Here is a 16,916-nt window from a genome sequence, read left to right on the forward strand (position 1 = left end):
AAAGCTTCACAGGGAATTGGCCAATAATTACACAGTAAAAGTATTTAAAAGCTTAGGTTTTTTTTTTTACCGTTCTCAGGTTATGACCACTCGCCAATTGATTTAATTGGGATTTTGTGAGAGAAAACAAATGAAAAGTAGTGTAAATGTCGAGATAGGGTTGCACAATTTAAATATATACATTTTTTGTCATTTTTGGCAGAACTACCCTCAATTATAGCTAAGGGTCTTTTGCAGTACATTTTTACCAGCTTCACACACACACACACAAAAAGAAAAAAAAAAAGCTCAGATTGGATGAAGAGAATCACTGAACATAAATTCTCAGGCCTTGTCAAATATTCAAATTTTTTGTGTAAGGTTTGGACTTTGACTGGGACATTCTTGCACGTTAACAAGAATGTGCAACCACTGATTTGTTGCTCTGTTACAGTCAAACTCACTCCTCTACTTATTTAGTTGTAAGAACATAAATAGGTAAACATATAAAAGTGTAGCTCTTCTTTTTCTGGAAGTGGTTAGTTTAGACAGACTGACGTTTTCAAGCCTTTATTTCTGTTAAATATGATGATTTAAGATTAGGATATTACATCAGACCAACAAAAACATTTTAAGATTAATAAAAAAAATGCATGATTAGTGAAAAGTATGTTTAATTGCTGCTTAGAGGTTTTTATTTTTGATCTGACAAAACGTCCCACTGGAATTGGAGAGAAAAAAGTGAGTGATCGTGTAAGAGAGTGTTTCCTCTCTAAGCCAAACCAATCTGGCTCTTTTGTGTAAAAGTGATTACTCCATACGGATGACTGACTGGTCATCGAGTGTTTTCAATAATTACCGTTGAGTTTTTTTGAATCGCTGTGGGGAAATTTTCTCTTCTTTGCAGAATTATTTTCAGTCACTTCAGAGGATTCGGAGGCGGAGGATTTGCTGATGTGCTCTGCATCCTTGTCCTGCCGCACGACCCAAGCGGGTTTGAACTTCAGGTCACACACAGACTGAACATTCTTCTTCGTCAGTACTTTCTGGTAGAGAGCAGATTTATGGTGCTGCGGTCTACCGACTCCCAGTGCCTTAAAATGGCTTCATAATCCTTTCCAGAGTGGTAGATGTCAGTGTTTTTCATTTGTTCCTAATGTTTTTTTTTTTTTAGATCGCCGCCTGATGTGTTGATTTCTAAGATCTTTTGACCTACTTTGTGTCATCAGAGAGGATATATTTAAGTTTCTTGAATGTAATCATAATTGGTTTGATGGTTTGAAACATATCAGGGGGACGGAGAAGCAGGAAGAGAAACAGTGTGCTTGGCAGGACATATTATTTTCAAATCACTCTAGGCCAGGGGTGCAACTAGAAACTTTCTGAGGAGTATGCAGATACATTATAGCTCTAATCCTAAACCTCTGTTATTGATCATATTTACACATGCAAGTTGCAGTAAATACAGAAATAATTCTGGCACCCCCTCTAAAGCGGCATCCTTGTGTGCATATAGGCTTTTTTGCGCCTATCTATAGGAATGTGATCATAAAGAACAACCCATTTTGATAAATTAGAGACTACATTTGTTAGAAACTGTGGGGGGTTTATACTGTTTTGAGTTTTAGACCAAAAATAATCAAAGGTGGCGATATTCCTGTTAAACGTTGTGACTCAACAGCCTCCTATTGTGAAAAGGTGTAGAGCAGAGAGAGACCCGAGGCTCGGAAACTATCACAGACAGAGTGATTCAGTGAAAGTGAATGGTTCTGACTCCTACCCATCACTGAACTGGGGGTGGAAAGGGGGGGTGGGGAGGAGGGGAGAGGCTGGAAAAAAGGGCAGGGAGAAGGACGGGAAGAGCGGGGGAATGACTGGTGACCGTGAGGGAAGAGAGAGAAAGACACAGAGGGAGAGAGAGAAAGGGGAGGGCTGTATGATTTAGCTGCAGGAAGCATTAAGAAGGAAAAACACTGCAAACGGGACGTGCAGCTTTCACTCTTTCAGTGCAGGGACGGGTTCCGTTCTGGCTCCTCAGAGGAGAACTTTTCCCACCGGGTCACACTTTGTTTCAGCTGCGCTCCCTCCACTCTGGAGACTTGTCTTCTTGATACAATCCGGGATTTATTTATTTGTTTTTTACTGATTTTCCCCTCTGCCCCTCTCCCCTCCTCCGTCTCCCTGCGCTGGGTGTAATTTGTGTGGAGGCTCGGAAAAGAAAAAGAAGCAGAAGAAGAAGCAGAAGAACAAGAAGAAGAAGAAGAAGAAGAAGAAGAAGAAGAAGAAGAAGAAGAAGGCGACACCACAACAACAGGAGGACACGGGATCGCTTCGGGAATACCGCTTGGAGTTCTGGAGAGGGGAGGGAGAGAAAAAAACACAACCCCGCATAATGAAAGCCGCCTTGGGATTCTGCTTGATTTTCCTCACGCTGCACTCTCCCGGTGTGCTGTCCCTGTCCACACGTAAGTTGCACACAGATGTCCACCGATGCGCAAAGTTCCGCTCCTGTAGCGGGAGAGTTTCGGCCTCTCTCTCTCTCTCTCTCTCTCTCTCTCTCTCTGTCTCTCTCTCTCTCGGGGCTGCTTCACCCGGATCTGCTCATGTCCAAGTGTGGGCAGCAGATCTGAGCTTGAAGCGGCACCGCGAGGAGACTGGGTCCTGAGAGCCAAACCTGTTGCAGAACTGAATTACTGCGCTGTTACATCACATGTTAAAGTCAGTAAACATTGGGATTTCAGCTGCATTTCACTGACGTGGAAAAGTAAAAATATATATGATTATGCAAGACGCCCACTTTCAAATAGGATTCAATATTTTAGTGATAATAAGTATGTATTTGACTGTTTTTCTTTATCAGTAAGTTATTATGATAATAACAGTGTTTACTATAAGCATGAGCCAGTTTGATAAGCTGTATGATAACCAAAAAACAGCATTTATGTAACGGGAGAAAAAAAAAATAGGGTAAGAGTGGAACAATACATCCAGGTCAGACTGTACATGACACCTGGTGAGACAAAAATATCACCAATTTTTAATGGAAAATGAGGAATCCCAGTTCTTTTTCAACATTAACAAACTTTTTAGAAGTACAAACTGTTTTTTTCTTCCTTTCTTTTTAAAAAAATAATTTCTAATTGTTTTTATTAGCACATATATTGCAGATCAAAGGCATTCTGAACAACAGAAAAGTATTATGTTCTGACAAATAAGATAAAGATGAATCCCTATTTTAAATCTAGATTTTAAAATTTAGAATCCATTGTAGTCCTTTCTCAATCAAAGCTGTGCAGCAGCCCTTTAATGTGATATTAATCTGGACTGAAGCAGATGAAAAATGATCCACCTTCCAGTGAGGATGTTAAGCATCTCTGACATCCTTGTAGCCATAGATGCAGAAGTTTCAATTTAATTCACGTCAGTTTATTGCAGCACCGATACACGACACGTGTCATCTCTGGGCATTTTACAAGAAAAGGTCAATTCAGTCTAACTACACACACAATCTGATCCTAGCTATGAAATCACTGCCTCAAGATCAGTTCAGTATTCGAGCTGAAAAGGTTTTCTGCGGAAGGAAACCTGGCCAGCCGACTGCATTGAGTCGTCGGCTTGCAGCATCCACTCCTCCTGGACGAACGGATAGCGCCAGCTGAAAACGGCTCACCGTGTGTTGTTGACTTTCCTGCAAACACAGAGCGCCTAGACTAGACGCAATGCTGGAAATATTCGATTTGAAGACGATAGAGAGGCAAAGATTAGGGTGATCCGAACGAGGCCTTCTGACCAGAAACATGTTAAGCTCATCGGCAAAGATAAATGATCAAAATTCAAGAGGAAGCATGCAAAAAGCTGGTCAGCAGCTATAAGAAGAGTTTAACTGGTGTGATAGTGAATAAGAAGGGTAGAAATGATTGTGGATGTCCTTTTTTATATAGAAAATGTGAATAAAAACAGATTATTATACATTTTTAAAACTGATGGTCCTTTTATACTTTTTTTCAAAAATGTTCATCTCATTTACTATTAGAAATTAACTTCTTGGTCAAATAAAAATTATTATAAATGTATAAATAAGTCATAACAATACAAACTCGTTGCTGGAAAGCTTTAAAGTGATTTTTTATTTTTTCATCTCAAAAAGGTGCAGAATTTTTTTTAAATGGCTTTTTTTTTTTTTTTTTACTATCTTGTCCAAAGTTGTATTTACTTATTATTGAGGCATTTCAATGAGTTTCACAGTTTTCAGGGACTAAATTGACCCGAGTGAGAAACAGCAATAGTTACAATTCAACACTGACATTGTAGATAAAATAACTCGTAGCAGCAGCATATCGAGGCAGCAGGTGCAGCTCCAATTCTTCCCACCAAAATAATCCGACACGATGAATAATTCAGTCATAATAACGTCATATTTGGCATTCATTAGAATTTAGATTTTTTTTTTGTTTTGCTTTGTGCTTTTTGCATCATACTGGAAGAAAAACAAAAAAAAAAACGTCACAGCATCCTCCTTTCAGCCAGCTGACCAACAGTTTGCAGCAACAGGCTCCTTCACTCAAGGCTCCAGCCAGCTGGAGAAAAGTCGTCACCCAGGCAGTTTCTCTTAACGTCCGATTTAAAAAAACAAACAAACTTTAAACCATTCGGCTGAAAATTTTAGAGCTACAGAAGTTGCAACTTTCGAAACAACTTCTTAAATTAATCGGCCCAGGCCTCCTTGGGACCCTTCCTGACTGCGCTCCGTTTGATTTGTGGATACGTTTGGGGGGCTGAGGTATGGGGACAAATGCCATTCTGTCTGCCTGACAGCCCAGATTATTGATGTTCTCCTGCTGCAGTTGCATTGCTTGTATCCCATGCGGAGAGCGAGCTCCCCTCCAGGGAGGCTGGATTTCAACAAGTCAGGCCATAATTCGTTTAGCACATGGCGAGCATGGGGGCTTTACGGACCGCAACAAAGCGGTGACATCACTTGCTCGGGATTTTGGAGAATGCGGGAGCGCCAGCTTAATGCACAATAATGTAAATAAATCATAGTTATGTCCGGCTCAGCCGCTAAGAGGCTGGATTAGCTTTAATGGTGAGCTCACTAGCAAACAGCAGCTCTTCAGACCCTCATCCCTTTTTTTAAAAGGCACAATAAAAGGAAGGATTCGGGGCTTTAAAGGGAATAGCAAGCAATGAATGTAACCTTTGCCTCTGCTTATTCCACAACGTTAATGGTCGTTAGCATTTAACACTGTTATAAAGGGCAGTGAAGCCCCGTCACACAATCTGCTACCAGCATTAAGTTGTTTAAATGTTCGTGTTTTATTGCATCCCAGGGCCGAAGAACAAATATCGCAATTATCACAGTGCCTCGCAAAAGTAATCACTCTGCCTACGCTTTAAAAGCACCAGCTTCAGTGGATTTTATTGGGATCTAAACCAACGCAAAGTTTTTCTTTTTTCAGTGAAAAAAATAAAAAATTATTTAGCTCCCTGAATTAATGCCTTGCAGATAAATAAAAAAGAAACGGTGATAATAAATAAAAAAGAAACTGTGAAAAGCAATTAAGTCCAACCAAAAATTCCCAAGTCTATTCAAGCTTGAACTTTGACTAGGCCATTCTAAAGCTGAAATGTGCTTGTTCTCAAGTTACTTGCAGCATCAAACTGGGTTGATGCTACCACTGTGCTCCTCAGTCTTCAGGATTATGTGGACTCTACTTACTAATCAGGTCACTTCTAGAGACAGCTGGGTGCACTGTGTTTTATTTAGGGGTATCATAGTTAAAGAGCTCAAATACAAATGTAAACTGCACCTTTCCGAGTCCAACAGACTGAAGCTATTTGCCGTTTTTCTTCCATTTTAGGCATTATTTTGGTCCATCTTATGAGATTCTAAGAAAGGGGGGGGGAAATGGTCTCAAAGCAATTATGTAACCGAAATACGTCACATTTTGTTAATTTCTTTCGCCTCAGGTTAGAAATAAACACTATTATATGATTCTGTAAATCAAGAAGAAATCAGCTCTGCTGCTCCTTCCTCAGCCTCTTCGCAGACAATGTTGCATGGCTCATTGTTACCAAATGTTGCGTGACTTCCTCAAAAATCTCCAAACGGCTCATGTGCATCGGTTGTCAAAGAGCCCAGAAGAAAGCTCCCTTTCAGCTGCTGGATGGACGAATGCAGAGTCGCTGCTTTACTGGTGGGAACAGCGAGTACGACGTACCTTTGAAGACCACCGCAGACTAGAGTCTAGCCACTCGGGACTAGTAATGCAGTTGGCAAGTCGTGGAACAAAAGCAAAGGCATTTTCTCATTTCTCAGCCTGAATTCCGTCACCCATTATCACGATGTTGGACTCATCCTCGGGCGTGATGATAGCTTCCGTCTCTCCAAACAAATCATTTCGTACAAGCCATTTCCTCCAGTGAACGTGTCGGGGAGAGACAATAAACAGCAGTAATTGTGTCTCGCTTTGCAGTGTTTGAACTACGAAGGAGAGGGGTGTTAAGAGGGCTTCGCGCCCCGCTCCGGGGCAATGTCCCGTCCTCAGCGCCTGGAATACATAAACACCGATTGTTATTCAGCTGGAGCGGGGTATTACTGGCTAATCATGGCCGCCTTTGGTCCACTGTATCCAGTGACAAAGACAAACAGCCCCTTTGCATCGGCTTGTTTGTGTTCGTGTGTGAGCACGCATGTATGGAAGCGTCGTGACGAAGGCCTTGAGAGGCGGCAGTGATACTAACAGAGGAGTGGAGTTACAGATGAGCTGGTGTCTTCAAAGGCGGCTCCGCCATGAAAGACCACACAATGTCTGTCAGCGTAAGGTGGCTGGCTGCTGAATAGACGTGGCCTCGGGCGCAGATTTTGTAGTGGTCTGACAGTGTTGACACTCTCGCTTGCAAGCTGCTCAGTCATTTCCTCATAGAAACCCTCTCAGATGCGTTCGTATTGGTTTCTGCATCGGCTGGAAACTTTTTTTCTTTTTTTTGTTAGCATCTTGCTGCTTTAGAAAATAAAATCCTTTCTTCTCATCTTTTCTCCTTGATCCTTCCTTTTATCGGGCGGTTCACCTGAGAGATCAAAAGCTTCTTTATTTTAAGTGCGATTAGGATGTGGGATTACCAATTTTGAGCCGGACTCTCTTTAAATGTGAACCTAATAGTACTAAAGAAGTTGAATGAGTATGTTTTAGCACAAAATAGTTCACTTTTTGTGCTTAGTGCATCAGAAACTGCTGATTTGCAGTATTATGGTTCCTTCCTCGTGTAGCTTTTTGAACAGTTCTGTATGAAGAGATTGGAGTCGGACAGCAGAGAGTTACTGCTCACCGAACCTTAATGCGTGAGTCTATGGCAGCCATTTTCCTCATATGCGTTTTGGTATTTTTTGTCCCTGATGCAATCTGAGTAATTTAACGTAAAAATGTTAAAATCAATTACATGTGTACAATTTTAAAAAGCTAGTGCTGTGGTGGTGCAGGGGTTAAGCACAGCCCACATAAGGAGGCCTTGACGTGGCTGTTGCAGGCTTGATTCCCAGCCTGGTGACCTTTTCCGCATGTCTTCCCTCTTTCTCTTTACCTACTTTCTTGTTTTAGCACTTTCAAAAAAAAAAAAAAGGCCACTAGAGACAAAAAAGCTAGATTCAGAATGTACTAAAATAAGACTAAATCTCATCACTTACACCAGGGTTTACCCCAGTGTTTTATAAGCCTGGCGGGCCACCAGGCTTTACTTGTTCCCCCACCAGGCTAAGAGTTGCTAAGTTGTTTTTAAATGTTTGCATTTTTTAGGACCTTATAATTGGTGTTCAGGTATTAATCTTCCAATCTTTTAATAACACATAATTATCAAGTGATTTTTTTCGAATTTCCTGTCAACTTTAAACATTTTTTAACTCAAAAAGACAACGGCCCACCGGGTTTAGCAAGTTTTGTGGGGGAAACCTTGTTTACACTTTCTTATCAATGATGTTTCTGTCTGACGCGCTCTCTCCTATCTGCCATTTTTGACAGATATTTTGTCATGTGACTGTAGTTTTTGCAAGGCAGTCTCAAAATGTCAAATGTCTTGTATGTCAGTGGTTTTGACAAAATGATCCAAATCAAAGGTGTTTTCAGTTTTTCTCTGACATATACGTCATATGTTACGTTCTTGATGAGTACCATGTGAAACCAAAGTTTGAATGAGGTCTAAATGTTTAATTCTATGTTTTTTTCCCCTTCACATCATTCTGAAGAAAAGATGTTCATTAAGAACAACAGAATGGTGAGTCGGGGTTTTTTTTTCATTAAAAGACGCATTTCTGCAGGTGATTTCCAGTGGATAGTAAGACCATCTTGAATTGCCTTTCAGCTGGAAGTTAGTCTGAAAGTGGCACACACAAGAGGTGTGGACAAAGTGTTATTGGTATTAGAGGCAACTGTGCAAACTTTCTCTGCAGGCCAAGCTCATCTGCATTCAATAAGAGGAGCAAAAATCACTAACAGAACCGTAAAACAGATGACCGGACTCTCGATGATCAGGACTTGTCTGTGTGTCTGTGACAGCAGAATCTGAAAAGGTCCTGGGTTATGTTATGTTCCCACCACAGTTAAACTTCTGCTAGTAGGTTTGACGCCGCCGTCTAGATCTTTTAGTGTTTCAGGGGCTGGACTCCCGCTAGTTTTTGTGACCAACCTTGAGTGCTAAAGCAGAACCAACTTATAATGACATTGCTTGGTAAAGCGCCCAAGTGTTCCCAGCATTGCCTTTACTACATCATTTGGTGTAAATGGCCTGAAGACGAGTGAGTCTAAAATTTACAATTTACTTTAAATTGGTTTATTTTAATAGACACTGAGAAGTATGTTGAGCAAAGATGGAATCTTGCTTTAATGAACAGCAGCAGTCAAGTTTTGGGTTGTTTAAAGCTTTGGGATTTAGTCACTTCCTTCCTGACGAGGCATGCTTTAGCCTAATGAGACAAAAACCAAGGCTGAAAATTAAATGAGTCATAGACTTATTTAAGAGGAAGATGGTGTCATTATCTCCATTATAACACCATTTCCTCTTTGCCTTAAACACCGTTAATAGTAGATGAGTGATATATTAAGCCTACTTAAAACATCATAACATGCTGGATTATGCGTGTCCTGGCCAGAAAAAACAGAAAAGAGCAAGCAAGATGTAATTTCTTTGCTGGAAGCAAACTACTTAATAGACGACTTCAAGACTCGCAAAGAAATCAGCGTGGCCACCACTGGATCGATGTCGATTGTCGCCACCATTTCCATTTTCACAAAAGGTCTTACCTCAGGTGATTCACAGGTCCAAGATATAAAGTGTACAAACCAGAGCCACTTTTTTGTCAGATAAATGGAAAGTTATTAGCAGAAAATCCAGTTGAATTCAGAGGCGTTGCAGTCAAAAACACAGCAGCCTCTCACTTCCCTGTTTACCTGCCTCATATTTAGTCATATCTTTAAAAATCAAGTCTTGTCGTTCAACTTATGTAGTATTAACTGGGAAAAACCCCCCCCAAAAAACCCAAAACAGTGACATCCTTGTTTCATTTAAACCATAGCAAGATAACAGCTGTGCTGCGTGGTCTCGGTCTCTGCACACCACATTATGTTCACACTCCCTCCATCAGGTTGGTCAACTGGTTGCCTCATTAGCATTTCCAGGTATCTTCCATTACAGTAAGTCTGACATGATTGAAGGTTTTCCCCAATTTCCACTGGAAACTGTAAAAACTACACCCCTGCAACGCAGCAGCTGAGAAAGTGAAAGGCTAAAGACACTAAACCCGCTAACCGTGTCGCCGTCTTTCTGGCTCAGCCTTAACAAGAATCGATTCAGTTTCTTTACAGAGTTCATGGAAAAGATGACGTTACTTTATGGTTACCCTGAACGATGATGAAAACCAAAGTCTAAAAAGCTGTCAATTAGACATAGACTCCCTTTTGCTATACCATGTAGCTTAGCTACCAGTAGCATCAAACTTCTTACTTCTACTTTTAGCCGCAACTCAAAGGCTCATGACTGCCACCACCTGGGCATCAAGAGTTGTGTCAAGGACGTAATAAAAGACAGAAAAGAAAACTCTTCATATGGATTCCCATAGTGATGCGTTTCTGGAGTCCAATTTCCTTTCATGTATTCACGTGGCTGAAAAGTCGGGAGGAAAATTCAAATGTCGGTTTACGTAAGATTTGGGCCAAAACATCAACTTATTTTTTTCTGAGCAAAACAAAGGATTTGTCGACTTTAAATAGCCACAAAAAAAAAAAAAGATTTCCAACGACATTCTTTGAAGGTTTATTATAACAAATTGACTCTGTGTTATTTCATGTTAAGTCCAAAGCCTGTTCCTTTATCGCCCCAACACAATAAGCTGTCTCCCTCCTAACATACACTAACACCATCAAACTGGCTTCTCTCTTGCAGATGTAGCAATCGTTTACCCCCAGGACCCTGTGCTTCGCATGGGGTCCAACCTGACCGCCAGCTGCTGGGTCCACCCCGAACTCGGGGTCCACGCCAACTCTCTTTTCTGGACGCTGAATGGTCATCAGCTTCCCAGCTCCCTCTACCGAGTGCTGAGCCCGACCAACCTGAGCGTGACCCTGGCCGGGCTCAACGCCTCCAGGCAAACCTCTGGCGACAACCTCGTCTGCCACAACCACAAGGGGCACATATTAGCTGGCTCCTGTCTCTATGTTGGGAGTAAGTTGAAGTTTAAGACGTGTAACATTTGAACAGTTGTGTCTACATCTGTTTTTTTATTTTTATTTATTTATTATTTTTAATGCTTCGTTGTATCTGCAGAAGATTTCTAAGTAAAATGCTTGGTGGCTGAAGAAGAGAGCAGATTACTGGATGGAGCAATACACAGAAGAGATGAGGGGAGTGAAGAGGAAATGGGAGTAAAAGGGAGAGCGAGGAAGTAGTGGGTAGATTTTTAAGTGTCCCTGCACAGCTGAAGTAAAATTTTATGCTCTTTATGACCACCTTTAGACCCAGTAAGAGGCCTCAGTGATGCTTTGACCATCTGTGTGGTCCACTGTTGCTGCAAAGGCTTGACAATTTGCGGACGAAGAAAACCACTTGTACTTTTGCACTTGTATGAGCAAGCACCTATCAACCTTTCCGGCACTTCACCTCATTTTCTCATTTGCCTCTTAGGAGGTCTAATGTACAAGCAACATTTGAGCACAAAGAGATTGACGCTGTGATGGAGGGGGGGATGCTTTTAGGTCAGTTAAAGAGAAAAAAATATGTTCTCTTAGTTGGACAAAGTCATGTTTGTGTGTCCTGTAGTGACCAAGGTAAACAGCATCGTCGGTCTGGATGTCTTTGCTCTACAGAAACGGGAAAATGAGAAATGTCTCCTGTTGCTCAGTTGACTTTGTGAAATAAATGCCGAGACAAGCAGCAGCTACTGTTTTGAAACACCTTACTTGTTGAGCTGCAGATCATTTCGTCCTGTTACCATCTGATATTTTGGCCATGCATGTAATTTTGTACCTGAGGAACAAGGGTTTAGTGTAATACTTTGTAAATCTGCTACTAGTAACGTATTAGAAATAAATGAAGTTAAATTAATACCTACAAATGTGAGGCTTGGTTTAGTCGTTGATCTTAATCTCTCATATTTCCCCCTCAAGAGAGGTGCGACATAAAGTCTTAACGAAATATTCAGTTAAATTATATGTAATTTATGAATATCAATATTTATCTCTATAATTCAGCCAAATACCTCACTTGTAACGGTAAGAGAAAGGTTGATACACATGCTTAAAATACATGTTTATGGGTAAGAAAAGGCAAATTTACTCAGAGAAGTCTTGTTTAACATGCATGTATTTAAACATTTTTTAAAATAGTTTTAAATGTCTTCAGAAATCCTTTAATTTGTAGGCGATCGTGCGACTTCTCCCTACGTCGATGCCTGTTTGTGCTCATTTCTACTTCTTTAAAATAGCTTTTTTTAGGGAAAGAAAAAAATTCAATTGTGTTTCAGTGTAAATAAAAAGTCAATGTGAAAAACTATGGGGGACACCAAATGATCAAAGCAGCAAAAATTCAGAATATCAAACTGAGCAGAATCTGTGCTACAAAGACAAATTAGACTTATACATTTTTCAATCACTGCAGCTGGTGGTTATTTTTGCCGTTTGATCTGTGGATGTAGTAAACTGCGGACTACGCTGTCATTCCTTTGTTCACGGTTTTCACTGAGGAGGACGAGGAGGAGAAGAACGATGTCAGACTCACACAGCTCAGATATCCACTGGCTTTTTCTCAAACACATTAACATAGATGAAGCTGATATCATAATTTCTGAGTGACACTGGCACTCCGTGTACTCTGTGTTCCTCGGAGAAGGTGACCATAACTCTGATTTGGACAGTGCACATGTGTGCACATGCGTCCACACACACACACACACACACACACACACACACACACACACACACACACACACACACACACACACACACACACACTAATTAGCAAAGAGGAAAAAAGCGCAGGAAAGACGGGAGTTAATTTTACCTCTTCGCTGACTCGTTTATCCTCTGTTTTATCTCCTTTTCTTACCTACATGTTCGCCACTTCCCGTCTTCCAGTGCCTCCAGAGAAACCAGTCAATCTGACCTGCTGGTCCCGGAACACCAAAGACCTGACGTGCAGCTGGGCGCCCGGGGGAAAAGGAGAGACAAACATCAGCACGCTGTACAAGCTAAAGTACAAACTCAGGTGCAGAGACACACTCAAACCTCACTGATGACGACGAGATTCAGAAAGTTTGCCTGAAAACTGCAAACTACATTGACATAAAAGTCTCAAATCAACTTCTTAAAAGTCTCAGATGACGGAGGAAATAAAATAAAAAAATAAAAAAAAATCCCGTATCATCACTCTCCACTTAGATGGTACGGCACCGAGAAGGAGTGCGAGGATTACAGCCACACGCAGCCGTACTCCTGCAGCATCACGCAGGACCTGCACCTCTTCACGCCGTACGAGATCTGGGTGGAGGCCTCCAACCGGCTGGGCCGAGCGACCTCCGACGTCATCATCCTTGACATCCTAGATGTGGGTGAGTGAGAGAAGCGACACGCATTGACCCTCTTGCTTTGTCTGACGTTGTCTTTGTGCCGTCTAGCCTTACACCCTAGATAGCAGAAAAGCTTTTTAAAGTGAACAATATCTCGCTGTCTTTCCTCTCTGCAGATGCTAGATGTACTCAAATAAATCATTGGTCTTCTGTGGAATAGCATTTTGTTTTTCCCCTCTGGGTAAATTTAATCAATCATCTTAATTACCTGGTAACTCTTAATTAAATTAGGTGAATGATTAAAGTTGATTGTCTAAGTGGGAGTGCCTTGTTGTTCCATGAAATTGTAAGCGGTGCTAAATAGAGTCAGGGCTCCAAGCAATCTGAAACCTCCTCTTAGCACCTGCCTCATGTTTGAAATCATTACAAAATCCGAGGTGCAAATACGTCTGAATGTTATTTGCTTGTTATTTGTTAATAAGCCGGCAGCGATTTGAATGCTTTCATCCTTTAACCTCGCCTCGCCTAAGCAGTTAACTTGACAAACCTGAGAGCGAAGACGTTGTTTTAACTTAATGTAGCTCTTAACATAATTGTACAAATGAAAGATGTGTAATGATGTAGTTTGCCTAAAGGGATTTTTTTTTTTTTTTTTTCTTTTCGGCAGACATTCAGAGGAATGTGAATGAGCGTTCTCATTTGTCTTTTAACTGCCTGGAAAGCTTACAGCTCTGCGTTATGCAAGGCTCTTAAGAGCACCTTCTTGATGTGTTTCATCAACTTGTGCAATATCAAAAAATGCTAAGTAGAGGTGCCACTGGGGGGGGGGGCTGCTTTAGTACAGCTTTTACTTGTTCTAGAAATGATGTCTGATCCTGCTGAAGTATCGCAACAGCAGCTGTGGTCCAAAGTGGTTGGAACGATTTTAGCTTTGGAAATGAAAATAAAACAAACAAACAAAAAAAAAAAACTAAATGAACCTGCAGAACTTATTCTTTTGATGTTCGTAATTAATTTTTTACTGATACTTTTATGGACAGTAAAGGATGGTAGATTTTTACATGCTGGGGTTTGGGGGGGAACTGAATTCAGTTTTAAACCTGCTGATCAGCGGTCAAACATCTCTAATTGATTGGGACAATAATGTGGGGCATTTTAAGTGTGTGGCCATTTCATGATTTCCAAAGATCAACACATTTTTGACTCAGTTGAATGTTGTTTTGTTCCGTCTTTCTCATTTGAACAAAATGGCCATATTTTACCCCAGGGGAACAAAAAAAATAAAAAATTAATTGTCCTGAACATCCAGATCAACTAAAAAAAGAGAAGTTTATGTGCTTATACAAGGAATGTGCCATTGAGGCATTTTTGTAAAACATCTTTTTTAAACACAGGATTAAATAAATGTAAGTAACTTAAAGGGTGGATTTAAAAAAAATGTTTTCAGTGTTAGATTATGCTTCTGTAATTTGCTTATTCTTATGTATCTTTATGAAGGGTGAACAACTGAAGGCATCCCATTTATTTATAATTCATCAGATCTGTTTTGCTTTAAAAAAATAAATATTTTAAACACAAATATGATCAGGTCTCCATAAAAATATCTTTCAGAATTTGATACCAAAATAATTTCCTTAAGTTCATACGAGCGGTAAGAAAGGAAAACAAATCCAACTGCTCCGATTTTCCACATAACGTTAATATGTTGGGGCACATCACATTACGTCACGCCGTGATCTGATTTCTCATAAAGTGCAGCATTAAACGAGTCTCTGTGGCTGCAGTGTCACGGCAAAGTTTTCATCTGACTTCATACTGATGGGAAGTGAGTTGCATTCCCTTTTAAAGCTATGCTATGTGGTCAGTTGCCGAGCTTACAGGAGCATGCAACAGGATCAAATGCTCCCACCGTGCCAGGCGTGCGCTCCGACCTGGACATTCATGCTTTTTTTGTTCTGACTCTCGTCAGAAAAAAAGCAAAATCCGTCTGGTCTCATTGTAAAGCGCCCGAAGATGACTTTTTGTTTCACGCTGGCTTTGAACTCGATTCAAAGCCAGCGTCTCTTCTGACGAGCTCATTTTCTCTTTACTCATGCTTGGTGGACATAAACACAGAGAAACACCCACACACACACACACACACACACAGACTGATGGAATGTTCCATGCTGATCCTCGAACCTAATCCTGTCTCCAAGGCAGCTGCAGACCCCGAGGCCTGAGCAGCCCGGGCTTTGAGGCTTTAGGTCTTGGACCTGAAATAATACAACCTGATAAGCTTGGAATTCCTCACCTTGTTCTCTGCTGACACTCTCTGAACTTTTCTGGGAAAAACGTCCTGAAAGAATACAAAGTTTCTGGGCCGGACTTGCCAGCGGCAGGGAGACGAGCGTCCATCAAACGTTAATCCTATTGTTCTTGTTAATGTATTCAAGCACACACCTGTTTACACGCCTCGAGGGCTGGGCCGGGCCCCCGCACAGAAACGGAGGGGCATCCTGGGAGTGGGCGTTTTCTCGATTCGTGTGAGTGAGTGCTGTGTTTGGGTTGTCTCTCGTGTCTCGTTTACCCAGCCTTTTGCTTTTCATTCGAGCGTCTTCCACGGCAAAAGCAGGTCATTAGGAAACCACACCTGCGCCGAGCTGGTGTGAGTCACTCACACCTACGGTCGGGTCCAATCAGTCCTGAAGGCGAGGTGGAAACTCCTACGGGTTTCCCGCATTCCTCAGTCGCCGGGAGATCGAGAGCTAGAGGAAACTTGCACACGTATAACTTGGAAATGATGACGTGTTGCGGGGTGACACAACATATACAAACACTGATTCACCTCCAGTGTGTCATGTCTCAAGTATCTGCATATACACTTTGCACGAAATTTGCGAGGTTTTGGTAATATCTTACCTGCAGTAGATACCTCTCTTGTCAGCTTTGGTCACTGTCTAATGTTCTGGAGGCCGTAGCTAACGGCTCTGAAGAGAGATACCGAGGTGAGAATTTGCCTCTAACTTCCTGGATCAACTCCAATCTCAAACAAACCATGTAAACACTTATTTTTTTTTTTTTTTACGTTTAAACCTTTGCTATAGTCGCATTAAGCAGTTATTTACACAGAAACCAATGATTAGTTACACAGGAAATTGAGGTTGGAGGCAGTGCGCCCTCAATGATCTTCCTGAGTGAAACAAGTACCAAGAAGGGAGCATGTTCTGTCAGAGTGACCATCTGATGTAAATGTAACGTTTTGAAAAAAAAAAAAACAACAATTATGGCGGTTTAAGTAAACTCAGTTTTAGTTGTTCTGATGCTGCAATTGTTCTGAATGGATCTCTGACTGGACAGGTTTTACGTGCTCAGTTGTGAGTTTTATTGATGGTGTGCAGCAACTTTTTAACTCCGATTCCCAGGCTGAGTTCAGTTTTATTCGGATCTCATCTGTGCAAGCCACCAAAAACTACAGTGGAGATGATAAACGTCGGCCTGTGCCAAAGCGAACACCGCTGAGCTACGTTGCACATTTAAATTTAAATTGAAATAGCAGTCTATTGTGCAGACCACCTCTGGGCTGTACATTAGAACAGTCTTTATGATTAAAAGTCATTCTTTATAATATTCAAGGTTTCAGGGGGGGGGAAAATGAGAATCTTTTTTATGAGACAAAACATTTTTGGGTCTCATTAATCTTCAGAAAAAGAGTAATGATAGCGATTTTAGCTCATTGATTGAGTTCATAGTTTCTGCGTTTAGAGACATTTCATCCATTCATTTTGAGAAAATCTTTCTTGGCAGGCTCAGCGATTTATACCTTAAAAATATACCACCAACATATTCATTTAACATGTTAATATCTCAATTCACATACAAAGTCCTGCTGGTTTTGTGAGCTTCCAGC

General features: G+C 41.1%; 2 protein-coding genes across 3 annotated transcripts in view; one reads left to right on the forward strand and one right to left on the reverse strand.

Annotated features, from left to right (window-relative positions):
• Positions 1-12,636, reverse strand: part of keap1a (kelch-like ECH-associated protein 1a) — a 37,974-nt gene extending 25,338 nt beyond the window's left edge. Inside the window, exon 1 of the mRNA XM_015041528.1 lies at positions 12,568-12,636. The gene's annotated coding sequence lies outside the window, so the exon portion shown is untranslated. The remainder of the gene's footprint in view (positions 1-12,567) is intronic.
• Positions 1,878-16,916, forward strand: part of crlf1a (cytokine receptor-like factor 1a) — a 25,256-nt gene continuing 10,217 nt past the window's right edge. Inside the window, exons 1-5 of one of the 2 annotated variants that reach the window (XM_015041531.1) lie at positions 2,129-2,207; positions 2,259-2,444; positions 10,411-10,689; positions 12,597-12,726; positions 12,900-13,069. In XM_015041531.1, coding sequence (XP_014897017.1) covers positions 2,372-2,444; positions 10,411-10,689; positions 12,597-12,726; positions 12,900-13,069 — 652 coding nt within the window. In that variant the 5' untranslated portion in view covers positions 2,129-2,207; positions 2,259-2,371. Of the gene's footprint in view, positions 2,445-10,410; positions 10,690-12,596; positions 12,727-12,899; positions 13,070-16,916 lie in introns of both variants that reach the window. The other variant, XM_015041530.1, reaches the window with a different exon arrangement.

This window comes from Poecilia latipinna, unplaced genomic scaffold (genome assembly GCF_001443285.1).
Source record: "Poecilia latipinna isolate Pla-1442-1.1 unplaced genomic scaffold, P_latipinna-1.0 Scaffold556, whole genome shotgun sequence".
NCBI lineage: Eukaryota > Metazoa > Chordata > Actinopteri > Cyprinodontiformes > Poeciliidae > Poecilia > Poecilia latipinna.